The sequence below is a fragment of the Crocuta crocuta genome, unplaced genomic scaffold (assembly GCF_008692635.1).
Source record: "Crocuta crocuta isolate KB4526 unplaced genomic scaffold, BGI_CrCroc_1.0 scaffold221, whole genome shotgun sequence".
In the NCBI taxonomy this organism is placed as follows: domain Eukaryota; kingdom Metazoa; phylum Chordata; class Mammalia; order Carnivora; family Hyaenidae; genus Crocuta; species Crocuta crocuta.
In genome coordinates, this window is record NW_027528610.1 from 1048194 (window position 1) to 1065258 (window position 17065).

General features: G+C 51.0%; 1 protein-coding gene across 1 annotated transcript in view; it reads right to left on the reverse strand.

The window, feature by feature from the left end:
- DHRSX (dehydrogenase/reductase X-linked) overlaps positions 1-17065 on the reverse strand; it is a 116862-nt gene that overhangs the window by 24924 nt on the left and 74873 nt on the right. Inside the window, exons 4-6 of the mRNA XM_077754732.1 lie at positions 7726-7827; positions 1676-1887; positions 1142-1147 (exon numbers count right to left, since the gene is read on the reverse strand). Coding sequence (XP_077610858.1) covers positions 1142-1147; positions 1676-1887; positions 7726-7827 — 320 coding nt within the window. The remainder of the gene's footprint in view (positions 1-1141; positions 1148-1675; positions 1888-7725; positions 7828-17065) is intronic.

The following is a 17065-nucleotide window of genomic DNA, read 5'->3' on the forward strand; positions in this document are numbered from 1 at the left end:
AGGTTTTATATATATGTGTGTATATATAATATATATATATGTTTTAATTTGTATAATGATAGTTTCACCCCTTCCTAACACAATGAGACCTACTTTTTTAGCAAAGCAATTCATTTCCTCCTGAATCAATTCCATTTATTACCAACAATTTTTAACAGACTCTGTCATCCATCCTTTCCTTCTAAGGGAGGAACGATCAGGCGCAGCCCAGCCCAGCCCAGAAGCCGCCTCATGAGAAACAGCCCACTTGGGAGTTGGCACACTTTACGGGATTGTGATTTATGCCTCTGCAGGAATGTGGATTCCCGGCCAATCCATCTTGGCAATTATCACTCATTACCAGGGGTGTTTACATCACGGGGAGCCGGGACCGAGCGTCTGAGTGCAGGAGAGCACTGCGTTTTATACTCAAGTGGTTCTCCAACGTCGGCGTCCATCAGAATCTCCTGGAGGTCCGTTAAGCCTCCGCCTCGGCTCAGGGCATGATCTCACGGTTCGTGGGTTCGAGCCCCGCGTCGGGCTCTGTGCTGACAGCTCTGACCCTGGAGCTGCTTCGGATTCTGTGTCTCCCTCTCTCTCTGCCCCTCCCCTGCTCACGCTGTCTCTCTCTCTGTCTCTCAAAAATAAATAAATATTAAAAAACTTTTAAAAACCAATTATAACTACAATATTACACCATAACATAGATGTTAGTTAACTATAGTTAACTATAAATAGTTACCCTATTTATAACATGTATGTTATATAACAATTATAACATCATGTTATAACATATCATGCTATATAACAACTATATACTGATGTACACAGATGGTTATAGAGCTATAGTAATTATACCTCAATAAAAAAAATGCTAGGGGCCCCTGGGTGGCTCAGTTGGTTATACGACTGACTTCGGCTCAGGACACGATCTCATGGTTCGTGGGTTCGAGCCCTTCGTCGGGCTCTGTGCTGACAGCTCGGAGCCTGGACCTGCTTGGGATTCTGTGTCTCCCTGTCTCCGTCCTTCCCCATTTGCAGTCTGTCTCTCTGTCTCTCAAAAATGAATAAACAGTAAAAACAATTTAAAGCATAAAAATAAAAGTAAAATAAATTTTTTAACTGCTAAAAATCAAGCATGCATTTCAGGATGTAGTAACACAAAACACTACAAAAAGTTTGTATAAAGTTATTCAATGGTGCTGATAACAGAAAAAGTGTAAATTGCTGGTTTTGTACTGTTGCACAGTCTTATTTCCTGGGATGCGCTTTCAACTCTGTGAGTAATTGTCTAGTGATATTAAAATGATTTAAAAACAAAAAAACGAGGGGCGCCTGGGTGGCTCAGTCGGTTAAGCGTCCGACCTCGGCTCAGGTCATGATCTCATGGTTCACGGGTTCAAGCCCCGCGTCGGGCTCTGTGCTGACAGCTCAGAGCCTGGAGCTGCTTCAGATTCTGTGTCTCCCTCTCTCTCTCTGCCCCTCCCGGCTCATGCTCTGTCTCTCTCTCAAAAAGAAAATAAGCATTAAAAACAATTTAAATAAAACGACCGGGAATCAGCAAAGGGTTAGTGGATAGTGGTCATTATCACGGCAGCTGAGACAGGCCTGTAGCAAACACAGGCGGGTGACGGGTGCCGTGTTCTTGCCATGAAAACAGGCAGCCTCGAGATCCCGGATCTTCCCCCGCGCGCACCCACCTGCCCTGAAGGTCGTCCATGTGCAGCTCGCCCACGTAATGCGTGGCCGAGGACACGGTCACCACTCTCGCGCTGCGGCTGGGACAGCCAGACGCCTTGAGGTCGTCCAGGAGGAGGTTGGTGAGCAGGAAGTGGCCCAGGTAGTTAACCCCGAAATGCTCCTCAAATCCGTCCTTGGTTTTCCTCTGCGGGACCATCATCACCCCGGCTGCAATGAAGGGGTTTCAGGGTGAGTGACGAGGGGGACGGGGGAGGTGTCACAGACGCGGCTGCAGGGATGCGGACGCAAGCCCGGCGGAGGTGCTGGCTGCGTATACAGTGCGAAAGGTTCCAGGAGATGGACAAGCCCCTTTCTGCTCCCAAACTCTGCCTTTCTATGCCCGGAATGCAGAAAACCCAGCAACCACAGGGAAAGAGCGGCATCTGCAAGATTCTGAGAACGTCTGGAGTCACCAACAGGTGCGAGAATGTCCCAAATCACCAACAATTGCCCCCCGACCAGCTGGGAAGCTCACTCTTCTGATGGAAAAGCTGTGTACGGAAACAGAGCAAACCTGAGACGGGCTTCCCGGCCACGTGGGGATGGTGATGTCCCGCAGGGAGGGGTAGAATGAACCCAGAGCCTGCTCTCCGAGATCATGCTCTCACAGCATCTCCCTCAACATCGTGCACAGGGTACCCAGAAATGAATTCATTCCACAGGGTGCCGTGTGCAAAACGCTGACCCAGGTATTCACACGGCCAGGTCCCCCTTCCCAGTCTACCCGTTGGCTGTCATTCCACAAACACATTCGTAAGCACACGTTCTGTGCTGGCTGCGTGCCTTGTCCCCCAGGTCCGGAAAACCCACACGCCCGTCAGGGCAACTCTCAGTCGAGTCCCTGTCCCTGCACCCTTTCCATGGATGCCGGCTTCCAGCCGCCCAGGAAACGTGACTGGGCCAGACGGAGCCCCATACTTGCCTACGTGTGTACCTGAATGTGTGTGTATGTGGGCGTGTTTTACATGCGTGCAATTCCGTGTGTGTTTGTGCAGTTATTGCAGACACATGTGCATGTATTTGCACACAGGTGCCCATGTGACCACACCTAAACATGTATAAACATCTAGCCTTACGTTTTTCCAGCGTTTCACATGCACATATGTTTTTGCAAATGCCTACATATTTCTACAAGTCTTTTGTTTTGCATATATAATAGAGGCTTGTCTGGAGATTGTGTGTGGAGATGTGTTCGCATGTAAAACATGCATTTGCACGGACGTGTGTTCATGTGTCTTGTACATGGACATATCGATATATGTTTGCTTACGTCCGTGTGTATTTGGTGTGCATGCGTACAGTTTCTAGGTGGAAACTCCTCTGCTTTTGTGTCCGTGTAGACGGTTTTCTGGCTGGCTTTCGAGGTCCCTCCTGCACACACACAGTCCACACCACACCCGAGCCCACACAGCACGTCCTGTGTGCCCACACGGCTCTACATGCCATACCCCATGTGGGATGATCGCTTGTGAGGTTCTCGAGGCAAAAGAAATGTCTGATCGAGGCTGAGGGTTTTAGGGGCCACCGTGAAGTGCTGTGGGTGTAACAAGGTGGTAAGGAACATTGGCACATGGGTCTAACACCTTCAACGAGGGGTGTACCCCTACAGGCTCTAAAACTCAGCAAAGGAAACGTTCCTTCAGGCAGATGTGAAGTCTGGCATTTTGAGAAAACGTAAACACGTCCCTGGCTTGATGAAGCTGGATGGGCAGAGGTCTGTCGGGGCCGGGAGGGCTGTCCACTCCTAGCTGGGTGGGCCTGCTCGTTACGCACACTCAGCCTGCACGAGGCTGGTGGAGAGGGGACTCCAGGCAGCCGTGAAACAAGGCTGCACAAGTTTAGTTTTGAGTCACGATTGGGGGTGGTTTGTGACACAGCAGGGGTCACTGGCATGTCAGGGCATGCCGAAATATTCAATTCCTGGATTGTCACAGTCTGTCTTTTTTTTTTTTTTTTTTTAACATTTTTAATATTTATTCATTTTTGAGAGACAGAGACAGAGTGTGAACAGGGGAGGGTCAGAGAGAGAGGGAGACACAGAATCTGAAGCAGCTCCAGGCTCCGAGCTGTCAGCACAGAGCCCGACACGGGGCTCGAACCCACGAACCGTGAGATCATGACCTGAGCCCAAATCGGACGCTTGACCGACTGAGCCCGTTTACTGACTGTGTTTCATAAACACACAATGAATCTGGATGGGAACCACCGACCCCTGGGACCCAACACGTGCACCATGGGGGGCATCTGAGGGCAGGCGAGTTTCAAGGCACAAGCCTTGGAAGAGCTCCTCGCTGAAATGCTGCTGAGGCGTCTGGAAAACTGGAAAAGCACCGCATTTCTCAGCCCACTTCCTGGAGGCTCACAAACGGCGTCCGGAAGAAGAGAGTTGCTCAATGCCGGAGATGCACTGGCCATCCTTGACCTCCAGCCTTCCCTTCCGGCCGTTTGGGGATCGCGGTAAATCACCTCGAACAGCATCCCCAACTCTGAGCCCCAGAGGAGCATCCGGCCGCCTTCTGTTCGAGGCAGACCCATCACAATGCTCGGAACGGGAAGAGAGACCCATTGGGAACCAAACAGAAGGCCCCGATCAGAAGCGCTCCACGCACATTCCGGTCCGATAATCCACTGACGCAGGCGCGCTCAGGGGTGATGCACCGGCCTCTGCGTTCCCGGAAGGGACGCCAGGTGACGGCGAAGCCCGTTTCGCACAGGAAACGCCAAGTGCATACGTAGGAAAAGTGCTCCGGCCTCTGCCCGCCAAGAATCGGGCCCCAGGTTACTCCCTCCTCAGCGGCTCTGCGGTGGAAAGGCCGTCAGCAGGCATCTGGCCAGGCGAGAACCTTTCATTCCCCAGGGTTATTTTATTTCTCCAGGTTACCCCTGCCATGCTTATTTTTAGTAATTTGTTTAAATTTTTTCAATGTTTTAATAATTTATTCGCTTTATTTTTTCAAGACTATTTTAATTTTTTTTAAATGTTCTTATTTATTTCTGAGACACAGACAGAGAGACACAGTGTGAGCAGGGGAGGGTCAGAGAGAGAGGGAGACACAGAATCCGAAGTAGCTCCAGGCCCTGAGCTGTCAGAACAGAGCCCGACACAGGGTTTAAACCCATGAAACTGTGTGATCCATGACCTGAGCCGAAGTTGGACGCTGAACCGACCAAGCCATGCAGGTGCCCCCCCAATTTTTAGGAATTCTTGATGTTGGGAAATGCATCTCTCAGAGATATGGGAAGGAGTCCTACAGGGAGAACTCATCAGCCCCGTGCAGTCATTTCAAGGCCACCCAGGATCCGTTGTGCGGACGGGAGACTGCATAAATACAGTCTTGTCGGGAATAAACTGTGAATGTCAAGTCATGTCTGCAGGAGACATACTTTATTGATTCTTCGTGTGTTGGATAAACCATCAGCCTGGATCCAGAGCCTCCAGAAAGAGGCACTCTGGTTCTATTTTCATCTCGGCAGCAAATGCAAACACACTTTCCCGCCTCAAGTGCTTAACATTTGCAACATCTTGATCGCTCCAACCCTTAAGAATTTAAAATAAAAGCAGAGGGGCACCTGGCTGGCTCCGTCAGTTACGCGAGTCTATATCTCAGCTCGGGTCTTGATCTCGAGGTTGTGAGTTCAAGACTCGCGTTGGGCTCCATGCTGGGCGTAAAGCTTATTTAAAAAAAAGAAAGAAAGAAAGAAAGAATTAAAAAGAGAGAGAGAAAAGAAAGGCAGAAATTGTAGCTTCCCTGGGCTCCCAGAGATGTCCACGTCCTGATCTCTGTGTGGGGTCGGACTGCACGTGCTGACTTCTCTGAGCCTGTGGTTATGTGCCCTTTCGTGGATTAAGGGACTTTGCAGACAGGGTTGGCTTCAGGGCCCTGAGAGGGGGTCCCGGATGATGTAATAGAGTCCAGCTGTATATGTGTCCCTAAAGTCTCACCAACTGTGCACACGGACAAGCCATCGCGGCCGAGCGGCCGTTAGCAAACCGCCGTGCGATGAAGGGCTCTGGTCGCTAATGGTGTCCAACGAGGAGATACGGTGTCTGGGGGAGCCTCACCGCCCTGCGAGCTCGTCTCTCCATTGGGCGATTTATCACAGACTCACTCTCATCACCTATAATCGTGACAAACGCCCCGACGAAGGAAGCTCGCCCCAGCGCCAAGATGGAGAAATCCCAACTTGCCTGTTTCGTGGGAAAGAGCTGATTTCTGCCAATACATTTCAGGCGCGCCCGGGAGGGGAAATGTTGAACGGGATCAGGAAAGGCCGGTGCAGAAGAAAGGAAGATTAAAAGCGTTCTGAGCCTTCCAAGGAGAGCAGGCAGCACTAATAACGCCCACCCCGCGTCGGTTCCCTGGCCACGTAGGTGGACGTGGCGGTGGTTATGACCGTGTACCACACACATCACAGCCCTGTGCGCACACCACCGAATCCATTACACAGACCGTCGGGGTCGGGTCTTCTGAGGTTCATGCTCTACATCTTTCCCTTCGGTGAGTGTTTGCAATCAAGCAGGTGCACTGGGCTTCACCACGTCTACCTGCACCCCCTCCTGCCCACGTTAACACCATCGAAGACGGGAAAATGCGGTAAGACACACAGAAAGCAGACATACGGACAGTACGCGCATCCCGGAAGCCAGAACCACGCAGATGAAGGTGGTACAGCCTTGGGACCCGCTCCCTGAATACGACGCCCACGTCCTCACCCGTGTGATTTCTTTCTACAGTCCTTTCCACGCCAAGCGAGTTTGGAGAAAAGACTCACTTAAGTCTGTAGGTGGAGAAATCGGGCTGGATGATCCAAGTGGGCTCCGGAATCACAAGACTCCCGTACTAATGATCTCCCTGCCATCTGACAGATGACTAGTGGGCTTTAAATGTATTTTGCAATTAAAAAATCTTTTTGAGAAGGAGAACATGACGAGGGGAGGGGCATAGACGGAGAGAAAGAATCCCAAGCAGGTTCCCTGAGGTCAACACACGGCCCCACGAGGGGCTCGAACTCACGGACCGTGAGAGCATGACCTGAGCCGAAGTCAAGAGTCAGAGGCTTAGCAGACTGAGCCACCCAGGCGCCCCTCCACCCACAACAGACGAATAGTTTAGCAAATGTTTTATATATTTTGGAAAGAAGGCACAGTGGCTGTAGCTCACGGACTTACGGTTACTGTTTTCACCGTATTGACTTTCATTTATCTCGTCTACACAAGACCACTTGGTCTCCAAGTCTGAAAGCGAGGTAGGACGTTCTTCCGGAATGAGTGTGTTTCCGATAGTTTCGGTGTTCTATGTGGAGTCAGGTATGGACGCGTGGACGGTGTGGCCTCCTCACAGCGGGGCGTTTAGATGAACTCGTAGGACATCTGCTGAGTGTCGCGTGGGAAGAGGGGACCGGCCCAGGCACCATGGTGAGAAACCAGACGTGTCTACAATGTTCTTACAAGCCGAGCCAAAAGAAGGGGTCCAGGTCAAGGCTACTTGGTGTTGCAGACGGACAGGTGGGCAGCTTGAACGCAGGGAAGGAGACATGCTACCCTGTGTGTCTGTTTGATGCGTGTTGGCTTCAGAGAACTCAAGACACAGGTGCAAACGGAGCCTGCATCCTGATGACATGCCCAGTAGTTAATGAGGTCACGCGGCCAACCCTCACACGTTCATAATGCCCCTTCCGTAGCCCACGTGAGCCCGTCAAAATATGGACTCCACACACCCTCTCATCAGGTTTTCCATCACTGCAAGCTGATGACGCCAATGACAATAGCCAACGCTTCAGTGAAGCCAAGCCTCTTGACAGAGTCAGTTAAGTCTCTGTAGGTGGAGAAATTAGCCTGGATGATCCAAGTGGATTCCTGAATCACAGGACTCCCATAGCCTTCACACAGATCACACAGATTCATGAATTTCTACGGAGTCCCTCCTTCCCAAAAGACTTATCTCACGGGCCGGCTAGCGTACACATCTGTGTCGGGCTTAACATCCGGATTTCACCAGGACTCACCGTTATTGACCAAGACGTGGAGAGGGATTTTCTTCTTCTTGAAATTCTGGACAAACTGCCGGATGGACCTCATGGACGCCAGATCACAGTATAAAAACTCCACTGCGAAAGGAAAGAAATGGCAGGTTATCTTCCGACCTATTATAGGACCTAAGGAGGTTTCTAAATAAGTTCGATTCCATGCCCTTGGCGGAGAAACACTGGACTCTAAGAGGAAGGTAGAATGCAGGGATCGTACCCTCGGAGGAGCCTGCGTGACTCATGCCCTTGACGACCCCCTGTCCTTGAGTGCAGATGGCGCCTGGGACTTGCTTCTAAATCAAGAAAATAAAGCAAAAATGAATGGTGGCTCAGTTCTTTGCATAGATTCTCATATATGGCGGAGATGATGGCCGTGAAGAAGTAAGCCGCCATGTTGTGACGGGCCATGGGGCAAGATGCTTCCGGCAGCTTCTGGGGAGTGACAGCAGCTGCTGGCCAATAGCCAGCAGGAAAGTCAGAGCCTCAGACCCACAAACTCAAGGAACTGCATTCATCAAACAGCCCCGTGAGCTTGAAAGGACATCCTGACCTCCAGAGGGGAGCTCAGAGCTCACAGCCCCTTGGGGCTGACATCACTTTGCTGGCTCCCAGAGCCACAAGCACTAGGGAGTGTGTTCCACACTTTGGAACACATGCGTTTGCTTTGACTTGGAAGGGACATTTCAAGACAATGCACAGGCCCCACCTGCCTCGCCACGAAGAAGGAAGGCTGTGTGTGCCAAGTCACATGGCCACTGAGACAAGGAAGTGACCGTGTTCAACATTTTCTGTAGACAAATGGAACGGGAGTAGGGGTGGGCGGGCGTGTTTCTGGATCAAAGCCCCGGCAAGGGTGGTCTGCAGACTTGCTGAATCCAGTGATTTTAAAAAAGCAACACTGGGGGCGTCTGGGGGGCTCAGTGGGTTGGGTGTTCGACTCTGGGCTCAGGTCATGATCTCACGGTTCATGAGTTCAAGCCCCGCGTCGGGCTCTGTGCTGACAGCTCAGAGCCTGGAGCTGCTTCAGATTCCGTGTCTCCCTCTCTCTCTGCCCCTCCCTGTTCATACTCTGTCTCTCTGTCCCTCAGAAATAAAAAACTAAAAACAAATTTTTAATAAAATATTAAAAAGCAACATTGGGAGCTCCCATTCGGCAAGGTTTTAAATTTTATTTTTCTAGTAATTCACGTCTTTCCTCTCTACGCCACTATCAATCTGTGACAGATTTGGGAATAGGGAGTTTTGCCACAGACGGTTTGGAAGCGTCGTTCTAGAACACAGGGCCATCTGGATAGGCATCCCCGACACACCGTTCTAATTTTCACGAGGATATTTTTTTACGGGGGAAGCCCATGCTCCTTCCAATAACTGGCACCAATGACAACAGCGTTCGAAGACACACACGCACGGCCAGAACCAGACAGACGTTACGAATCTCTGCAAAGTCAGAAGTCGCGTCCTATCCAGTCCCAGGAGAAAAGGGTTCCTAACCGGCCGCAAATGTGAGTGCCTGCCTTTGGCTTCGAGATCCTGCCTTGTAAGGCAGCTGACGGGCTTGGCTCTGTTCCCGCACGCTGTTGCCACCGACACCTGCTTTACTCATCGTTTCAGGAAGTGTGTCCACAGCGTTGCTGCCGCGTGGTGTCGCTGGGAGGAAGGAGAAGGGTGCCGTGAGGGATCAGCGGGCCGCCGCCGCCGCACGGGGAATGTGACCCCGAAATCAAGCCCCCACTGCCGGGTGGGCAGAAAAGTCAGTGCAGACTGGGAATCGTCACGGGCTCTTATCCCAGATAATGACAACATGCAAGGCAAGTCGCAGGGCGTGGGCTTCTAGAACAGAAACACGAGGAACAAGCTTGGAGAAGACAAAGGGAATCGTACTAGCTAGACACTCGGCTGGTACGTCCACCTAATATCCGTATTCGCTGCACCCCGCAGGTGCGCAGGGAGGTGGGGGGGAGGGTCACTGACCCCACAGGGCTTGAGGGTGCGGGAAGGGAACACAGGTGGCATTTTCCATTCCACCTGGAACGCCATCAGTGATCCTTTCCATTTCTCTTTTTCTATTTATTTTGAAGGAGAGAGAGAAGGGAAGGGGCAGAGAGAGAGGAGAGAGAGAATCCCAAGTAGGCTCCGCACTGTCAGCGCCCAGTTTGAAGCGGGGCTCCATCTCACAAAGTTAGATCGTGACCTGAGGTGAAATTGAATCAGATGCTTAACAGACTGAGCCGCCCAGGCGCCCCAATACTGTCCAGTTCTCTTTAGGTAATTACGGACCCGGAAGTTCTTGAGAGTCCTCAAGGGGGACTCGGGGACAAGAAGTAACATATATAACACGTGTGCCAAACAGATGAATAGAAATTACAGGGTATACCAGTCGTCCACGTAAGGCAATCCAGAAAACTCACGAAACCGCTGGAAGGAGAAGTGAGCCTTTAGCTGCGGCTGGTCTTGATTCAAAACCAATATGGCGGCCGATATGGTGAATTCTTCTCTACATTGATTGTGGTTCTGAAAAGTGAGGATTGGGAATAAAACCAAGGCCTAAACTTATCAAGCAAAGAAGCAAAGACAAGCCGCACTCCTACAAGGTAGGGAGAAGTCAAGACTAAAACATCAATGCGACAGTGGGGGCCAGGACCCATGGGCCAGAACAGCCCAGTCTGTATTGCTCAAGACCTCTTCATACGCAAGGAGAAACAGCCAGAATCCCAACTGTTATGGATGGCTTGCGGGTCCGTGTTTGAGTATTTGACCGATGGACAGAGAAGACAAGAAAGAAAAGACCCAGGGGAGACTGCAGATAACGCACTTGACGGCGCTGAAAAAATGCAAATTTCCGAGTAGAGACGGCTCTCTGGAAATGGGGAAGATTTTAAAATTAAGAGTTCCCACTTCTCTCTATATTAATATGTTAAACTGGTAAGAACAAGATGAAAATTTCAGGGAAATGAGCACTTTTGCTGAGAAAACGCTGATGATTAAGATCTAATCAAGGAAATTAGGAGTAGTCAGAGCCGCGAATAGAGCAATAGAAACGTCACAGCAGAACGGCATCCGCCACGGGGGAGGTGCTGATGCTGCTTGAGCAAATTCCTTCCTGCTTTGAGAGAACAGCACCGCTACTGACCGAGCCCAGACGCGGGCAAAAGGGTTGTGTCGATTCGTTTGATGATGTTTGCGATGTTTTGATACAGAAATCTGCAAAGGGGTAACGCCAGAGGGGAAGGAGACAAAAATCCAGAAAGCACTTGACCCCACCGGTCACATCTATACACACAGATGAAAGCGTCACAAACACAAACGAAAATGAACCCCCCTCCCCGCCCGGGATGAACAAAAACAAGTCTGCAACCGTAGAAGATCCCTTCTTCTTCTTCTTCTTCTTCTTCTTCTTCTTCTTCTTCTTCTTCTTCTTATTATTATTATTATTATTATTATTATTTTGCAGAAAGGTTATCTGTTGAAACATGTTTCCCACCAGGAAAAGGCTCCCAGAAGTGATTCCGCCCCCTCCCCAAAACTGTTACCCCTCGCGGGGGAATGACGGTGATTTTAGGGGAAATGAGGGTGATTTTAGGTCTTCCATGTCCTTCAAAAGGCTGAGAGGCATTCATTGTGGGGAAGGAGCTTCTTCACAAGTGAGACGCGACAGCTTCTCCCAACCCCGTCTCAACAGCAGACACAGTGCCCGGGGTCGGCCGTGCGGGGAATCTATGCCCTGCTCTCCGGTGGGGAACAGAAGAAACTCCACCCTCCAACAGGAGGCAGGAAGGAACGGGGCCCCGAGAGCCAGGTTCTCCGCAGAAGGATGGCGTTTTCCACCCCTCCCCGCCCCGCGCAGGCTCCCTTCGGTCTTCAGAGTACAGGTGAGGCAGACGTGACGCCCGGTGCTCTGTCTCTCTCTCTCCAACATAAATAAACATTAAATGGTGATTATAGTTAACAAAGGACTGAATGATACACTAGAATTTACCGAGGGAGGAAGTTCAGTGCGCTCACTGAGCAAAGCAGCACCTGTGGCATATGATGGGCATGTTCAGTGAATCGAATATGGCAATCATTTCAAAACGTATACGTACATTAAATCCTCATACCAAACGCCTTTAAAAAAATCACACTGGACCTCAGAGACGTGCATACCTCCATGAACATCTCAGACATAAAAAAATCTCACTGGACGACCTAAAAGACACACGCATGTGCATCAATATTTCAGTCATAAGCTTCAAGGGAATTGCTTGGTGGCCAGAAACTGGGGAAAATGGGGGGGGATGGGACCCCAATAAACGCCCTCCGGTGCCCATGGGACCATCATGCAAAGTGGTGACGTATGGGTCCGCTTGAGGTGCTAACAGCGCTGCTGCAGACTGAGATAGTTGTAGGCAAGCAGGTTTTTAGGAGGTGAAGAGATGCTATCTAGGGTGTTTGAGCCCCTCAGCTGCTCCAAGGCTCCTCTTGATTGGTCTCTGGTGAGGAAGGGGGGTGGTTACTTGGGTGTAGACGGGAGATGAACAGCTGGAGCCCAGGGAGTACACACACACACATCGGCGTGCAAGGCCCTCCTCCCTGCAGCCGGGCTGAGGGTGTAAGAAGCCGGTTGTAGCAGCCAGCTAGCTGCTGCGTAACAAGTCATCCCTCACATACCGGCTGAAAACGACACCTGCTCATTATGTCCCGGTTCCTCAGATGGGAAGTCTGGGTGGAGGTGAGCTGGGTCCTCAGCTCAGGGTCTCATGAGGCTGAAACTGGGTGTGAGATGGGGTTGGGGTCTCAGCTAGAGCTTGAGACCCTGTTTCAGCGTCATTCAGGTTCTGGTGACATTCAGTTCCTTGCAGTATTAGGACTGAGGCGCTGTTTCCTTCCTTCCTTCTCTTAAACAAGCTCCCCCAAACACACCTAGACTCTGCAAACTGTGAGTTGATTACCTATTCATCAAGTTCTCAGACGTAGGCAATGTAACAAAATGCTCTGAAATTCTCCGACTGTAAAATTTCTGTGGGTACCGTAGGGTGCTGCACAATTTACCAACTGCATAAATACAATCTCTGGTTCATCAATGCTACAGGTTTCGAAAATTCTCAGGCTTATTTCATAAACACAGAAGTAAAGGATCATTTGTGGAACAGGTCTGAGTGTCTGGTTCTGTTCAGTTCTATCTCAGAACTGGAAATCACGTTGTTTCATCTTGCTTTGGGCTCAACTCTCTGCATGAGATGCAGACACACCATCAACGCAGGCGCCTGGTGCTCGGCGTGGACTTTATGAATATTTCATGAGGGAGGTTGCACAGGGTGAGCACTGCCTCCGAACCATTATCCCTGGAGCGGTTATGCGTCCCATCAAGGGGAAGATGAAAGTGTCATATCATTTGTCCCGCGTGGAAATGACCGCACTTCTCACCCTGAGCCCCACGCCGGGTGCTGCGGCGTCAGCAGCACCCCGGGGGCCTGAGGATCGGCTCTGGGAATGAGGTCGCAGCATCTGTGCGGTAATGACTGTCATTCTGTTGGGTGTCACATCGATTTTCCGCATCATTTGCCTCCCGTGCTCATAGAGAACACATTAAGCTTTGGCAGAACCTGTTTATCAACACTCTTAAACCTTCCCCAAGAGCCCAAGACGCAGAGCGGATTCCTTTGTGCACCGCACGACAGAGGACACGTGCCCCAGACCGCACGGCATCGGCCCAGCGTGCGGGCCTCACGCGGGCTTCCTGGCAGGCTGATGAAAAGGCGTTACTCGGCGAGCAGGCTGCCTGGCCTGGAGCCCTGGGGCGGAGCTGGGGGCTGAGACTCAGCCTTCCGGGTGCACGTGAGCCCTCAGAGCACCCTGAACGCACGGCATGTGGCATTAGGATGCGCTCAGATTAACACGGCCAAGAGACCCCATGTCAGTAAGAATATCAGGCGATGGCACCCGTTTTTAAATTGTTTATTTATTTTTTAAAAATGTTTATTTATTTTTGAGAGAGAAAGACACAGAATGTGAGCAGGGGAGGGGCAGAGAGAGAGGGAGACACAGAATCCGAAGCAGCTCCAGGCTCTGAGCTGTCAGCACAGAGCCCGACACGGGGCTCGAACCCACGAACCGTGAGATCATGACCTGAGCCGAAGTCAGATGCTCAACGTACTGAGCCACCGAGGGGCCCGCAAACCTTTTAAATGTAGTGTCACAGACATTTGGAAAACCAAAGGCTGTCTAAATTATTATATATAACTTATACATGTTACATTTATATGTATTTGTGTATTATATTTATTATGGTATGTATTATGTTATAAACATTATGATATAATGTTATATGTTATGATCTAATATGTGTTATACATTGCGATATGTTATATACATTAAATATATAAAATAAATAGCATGTAAATAAAATACATAATATGTAATATGATATAATTTATGTTATGATATAATGAGTTATATTATGACATAATATGTTATATAAATATATAAATATGTAAAGTAAATAGTATGTAAATAAATACATAGTATATAATATGTATAATATGATACATATTACATACCATAAAACATATTACATATTATGTTATGTTATATATTTTTCTATATAATATAAATACACAAATAATACACAAATATAGGTCATTTCTGTACTTTTAGAAATATTTCAAATAGCAAGAAAAAAAATCTATCAACACATGCAAACAGCTCCAGGATCTGCCTCAAATAAACTGTTGGCTGGCGACACCAGCAATATCGAACCCTGCAAAGTGATCTCACTCCAGCCACCGGCCCGGAAACGACGCCGGATGCAATGTTCGTCAAGCCAAAGCACTTGAGCACACACCGGGTGTGCGTGTGGGCGGCATTCAGGCTCCCGCAGGAACACACACAGCAATCAGGAGGCGCCCTGACCTCCGTGGGGATAACTGTGTGCATGGTCACGCCTGTCGGGTCCGCGGAAAATTCCCGCGGGTCTCTCCCATTTCTGCACATCTTGCCTGGGAGGCGCTGAGTCCCGTCCTTTCTTTAGAATTTCCTTCTGAAGTGCTCCCCAGGCAACGCATCTAGAAAGATGGATACAGACTCACTCCAGAGGGACAGACACACACAGCAGGGGGCAGTGCACGGTCTCCTTTCTCACTCTCAGACCCCAAGAGCCACACGCTAACCTTAGAAAAATATTCTCCGTTAGGGGAAACCAGATTCCTGGTTACCATTTTAGAAAGTAATGCCAACTAAGTCCCCATTTCGTGAGGGTTCTGACATTTTTAAGGTGCGGAATTAAAATGTTTGCGTTTGTCATAACATTTGATTCCATCCGCTCAGTTTCGTTTTGGGGTTTTTTGTTGTTTTTGAGTTTTTTTCCCTTTCTGGCTCCAGCCTATCTGAATGGTGTTTTTCTTGCCAAATGGTAATGATTTTAGCAACCATGTTCTTCACAGGAAGATGCTGTTTGGATTTCCTGTTGTAAGAGTTTGCTAGGTTGCTGGTAATAGTACTGTGGACACGGTGGTTTACATTCATTTCTTCTAGTTCTGGAGGCTGGGAGTCTGAGGTCCAGGAGGGGTGAGGCTGGGAGGCTGAGATCCAGGAAGGGCCGAGGCTGGGAGTCTGAGGTCCAGGCAGGGCCGAGGCTGGGGGTCTGAGGTCCGGGCAGGGGTGAAGCTGGGAGTCTGAGATCCAGGAAGGGCTGAGGCTGGGAGTCTGAGGTCCAGGCAGGGCCGAGGCTGGGGGTCTGAGGTCCGGGCAGGGGGGAAGCTGGGAGTCTGAGATCCAGGAAGGGCCGAGGCTGGGAGTCTGAGGTCCAGGCTGGGCCGAGGCTGGGAGTCTGAGACCCAGGAGGGGAAGGCCGAGAGTTTGAGGTCCAGGCAGGGCTGAGTCTGGGAGTCTGAGACCCAGGCAGGGCTGAGGCTGGGAGTCTGAGACCCAGGAGGGATGAGGCTGAGAGTCTGAGGTCCAGGAGGCGTGAGGCTGGGAGTCTGAGATCCAGGAGGCGTGAGGCTCAGAATCTGAGACCCAGGAGGGGTGAGGCTGAGAGTCTGAGATCCAGGCAGGGGTGAGGCTGAGAGTTTGAGGTCCAGGCAGGGCTGAAGCCGGGAGTCTGAGATCCAGGCAGGGGTGAGGCCGAGCGTTTGATGTCCAGGCGGGGGTGAGGCTGCTTCCTGCTGAAGCGTGTGTCGTTGGCACATCGACACCTTATTCTCCTGTGCCCTCACCCGGCTGTGCCTGTGTCCTAATGTCTTCTTCCTTCTTCTCCTTCTTGATTCTTTTTCTTCTTCTCCTTCTTTTCGGATTAACTTGTACGCTCCGCGTATGGGTCCCATGCCGAGGACAGACACGACGGATTCTGTTCCCCCTGTGGGAATACATACAATGCAGCCTCCTGATTTTCAGACGGGCGGGTGCAGTGAGTCACCTCGAGGGCGGGTTAGAACAGGGGCAGGTGGGGGCTCCACGTCTGCAGCTCCTTGCCCCACACAGGTCTGGGGCGCAGCCTGAGAAGGGTAGTGTCTACGACATTTCTGCGGGGGGGGTGATTCCGCGGGTCCAGGAAGGCCCGGCTGGGAGCCACCAGGTAAGACCGCATCCTGGGATAATCCGCCGGCGTGTCCGGCCGTGGACACGGGACGCAGACGAAGACGGGCTGCAGAGTCTGTTTCCCTCCAGATCCTCCTCGAGGATTCGAGGTGCCTCAGATCCGGTTGGGGGGCTGCTCGGGAAGGAGGGGGCGGTGGTATTACCTTGCAGATTTTACGGCCACAGCAAGGCGGTGACACACTGCAGGGCTGACTGGCTCGGGGACCCTCCCAAAGGGTTTGGAATTAGGCCGGAGCCGGTCCTGGGGAAATGCCGGCGCCTCTGTCACAGGTAAAAGGAGCCAAATGGGGCTGATCAGGATTCACTCTGCAAAAGCTCCCAATTGTTACAGCCTTCGATGTCCCCTCTCCCCCCAAACCCACGGTTTCTACTGCTTAACCTCAGTAGCAGGTTAAATTGTGTCCCTATAAGGATATGTCCAATTTCTAACCCCGGGGACCTGGGAATGGACCTTATTTGGGAGGACGGTCTTTGCAGATGTGATGAAGTGAAGGATCTAGAGATGAGCTCAACCGGAATGAGGGAGGCCCTGAATCCCATGACAGGTGTCCTTGTAAGAGACAGTAGAAGAGACAGAGACTCAGAGGAGAAGCCGCGTGAAGACGGAGGCAGAGACGGGGGGACGCGGCCACGAGCCCGGGGACCCTGGGGCCCCAGGAGCTGGGAGAGGCGGGAAGGACCCTCCCCTGGGAGGCCTCAGGAGGGAGCTCAGCCCCGCCCCCGGCATCTCAGGGGTCCCGCCCCC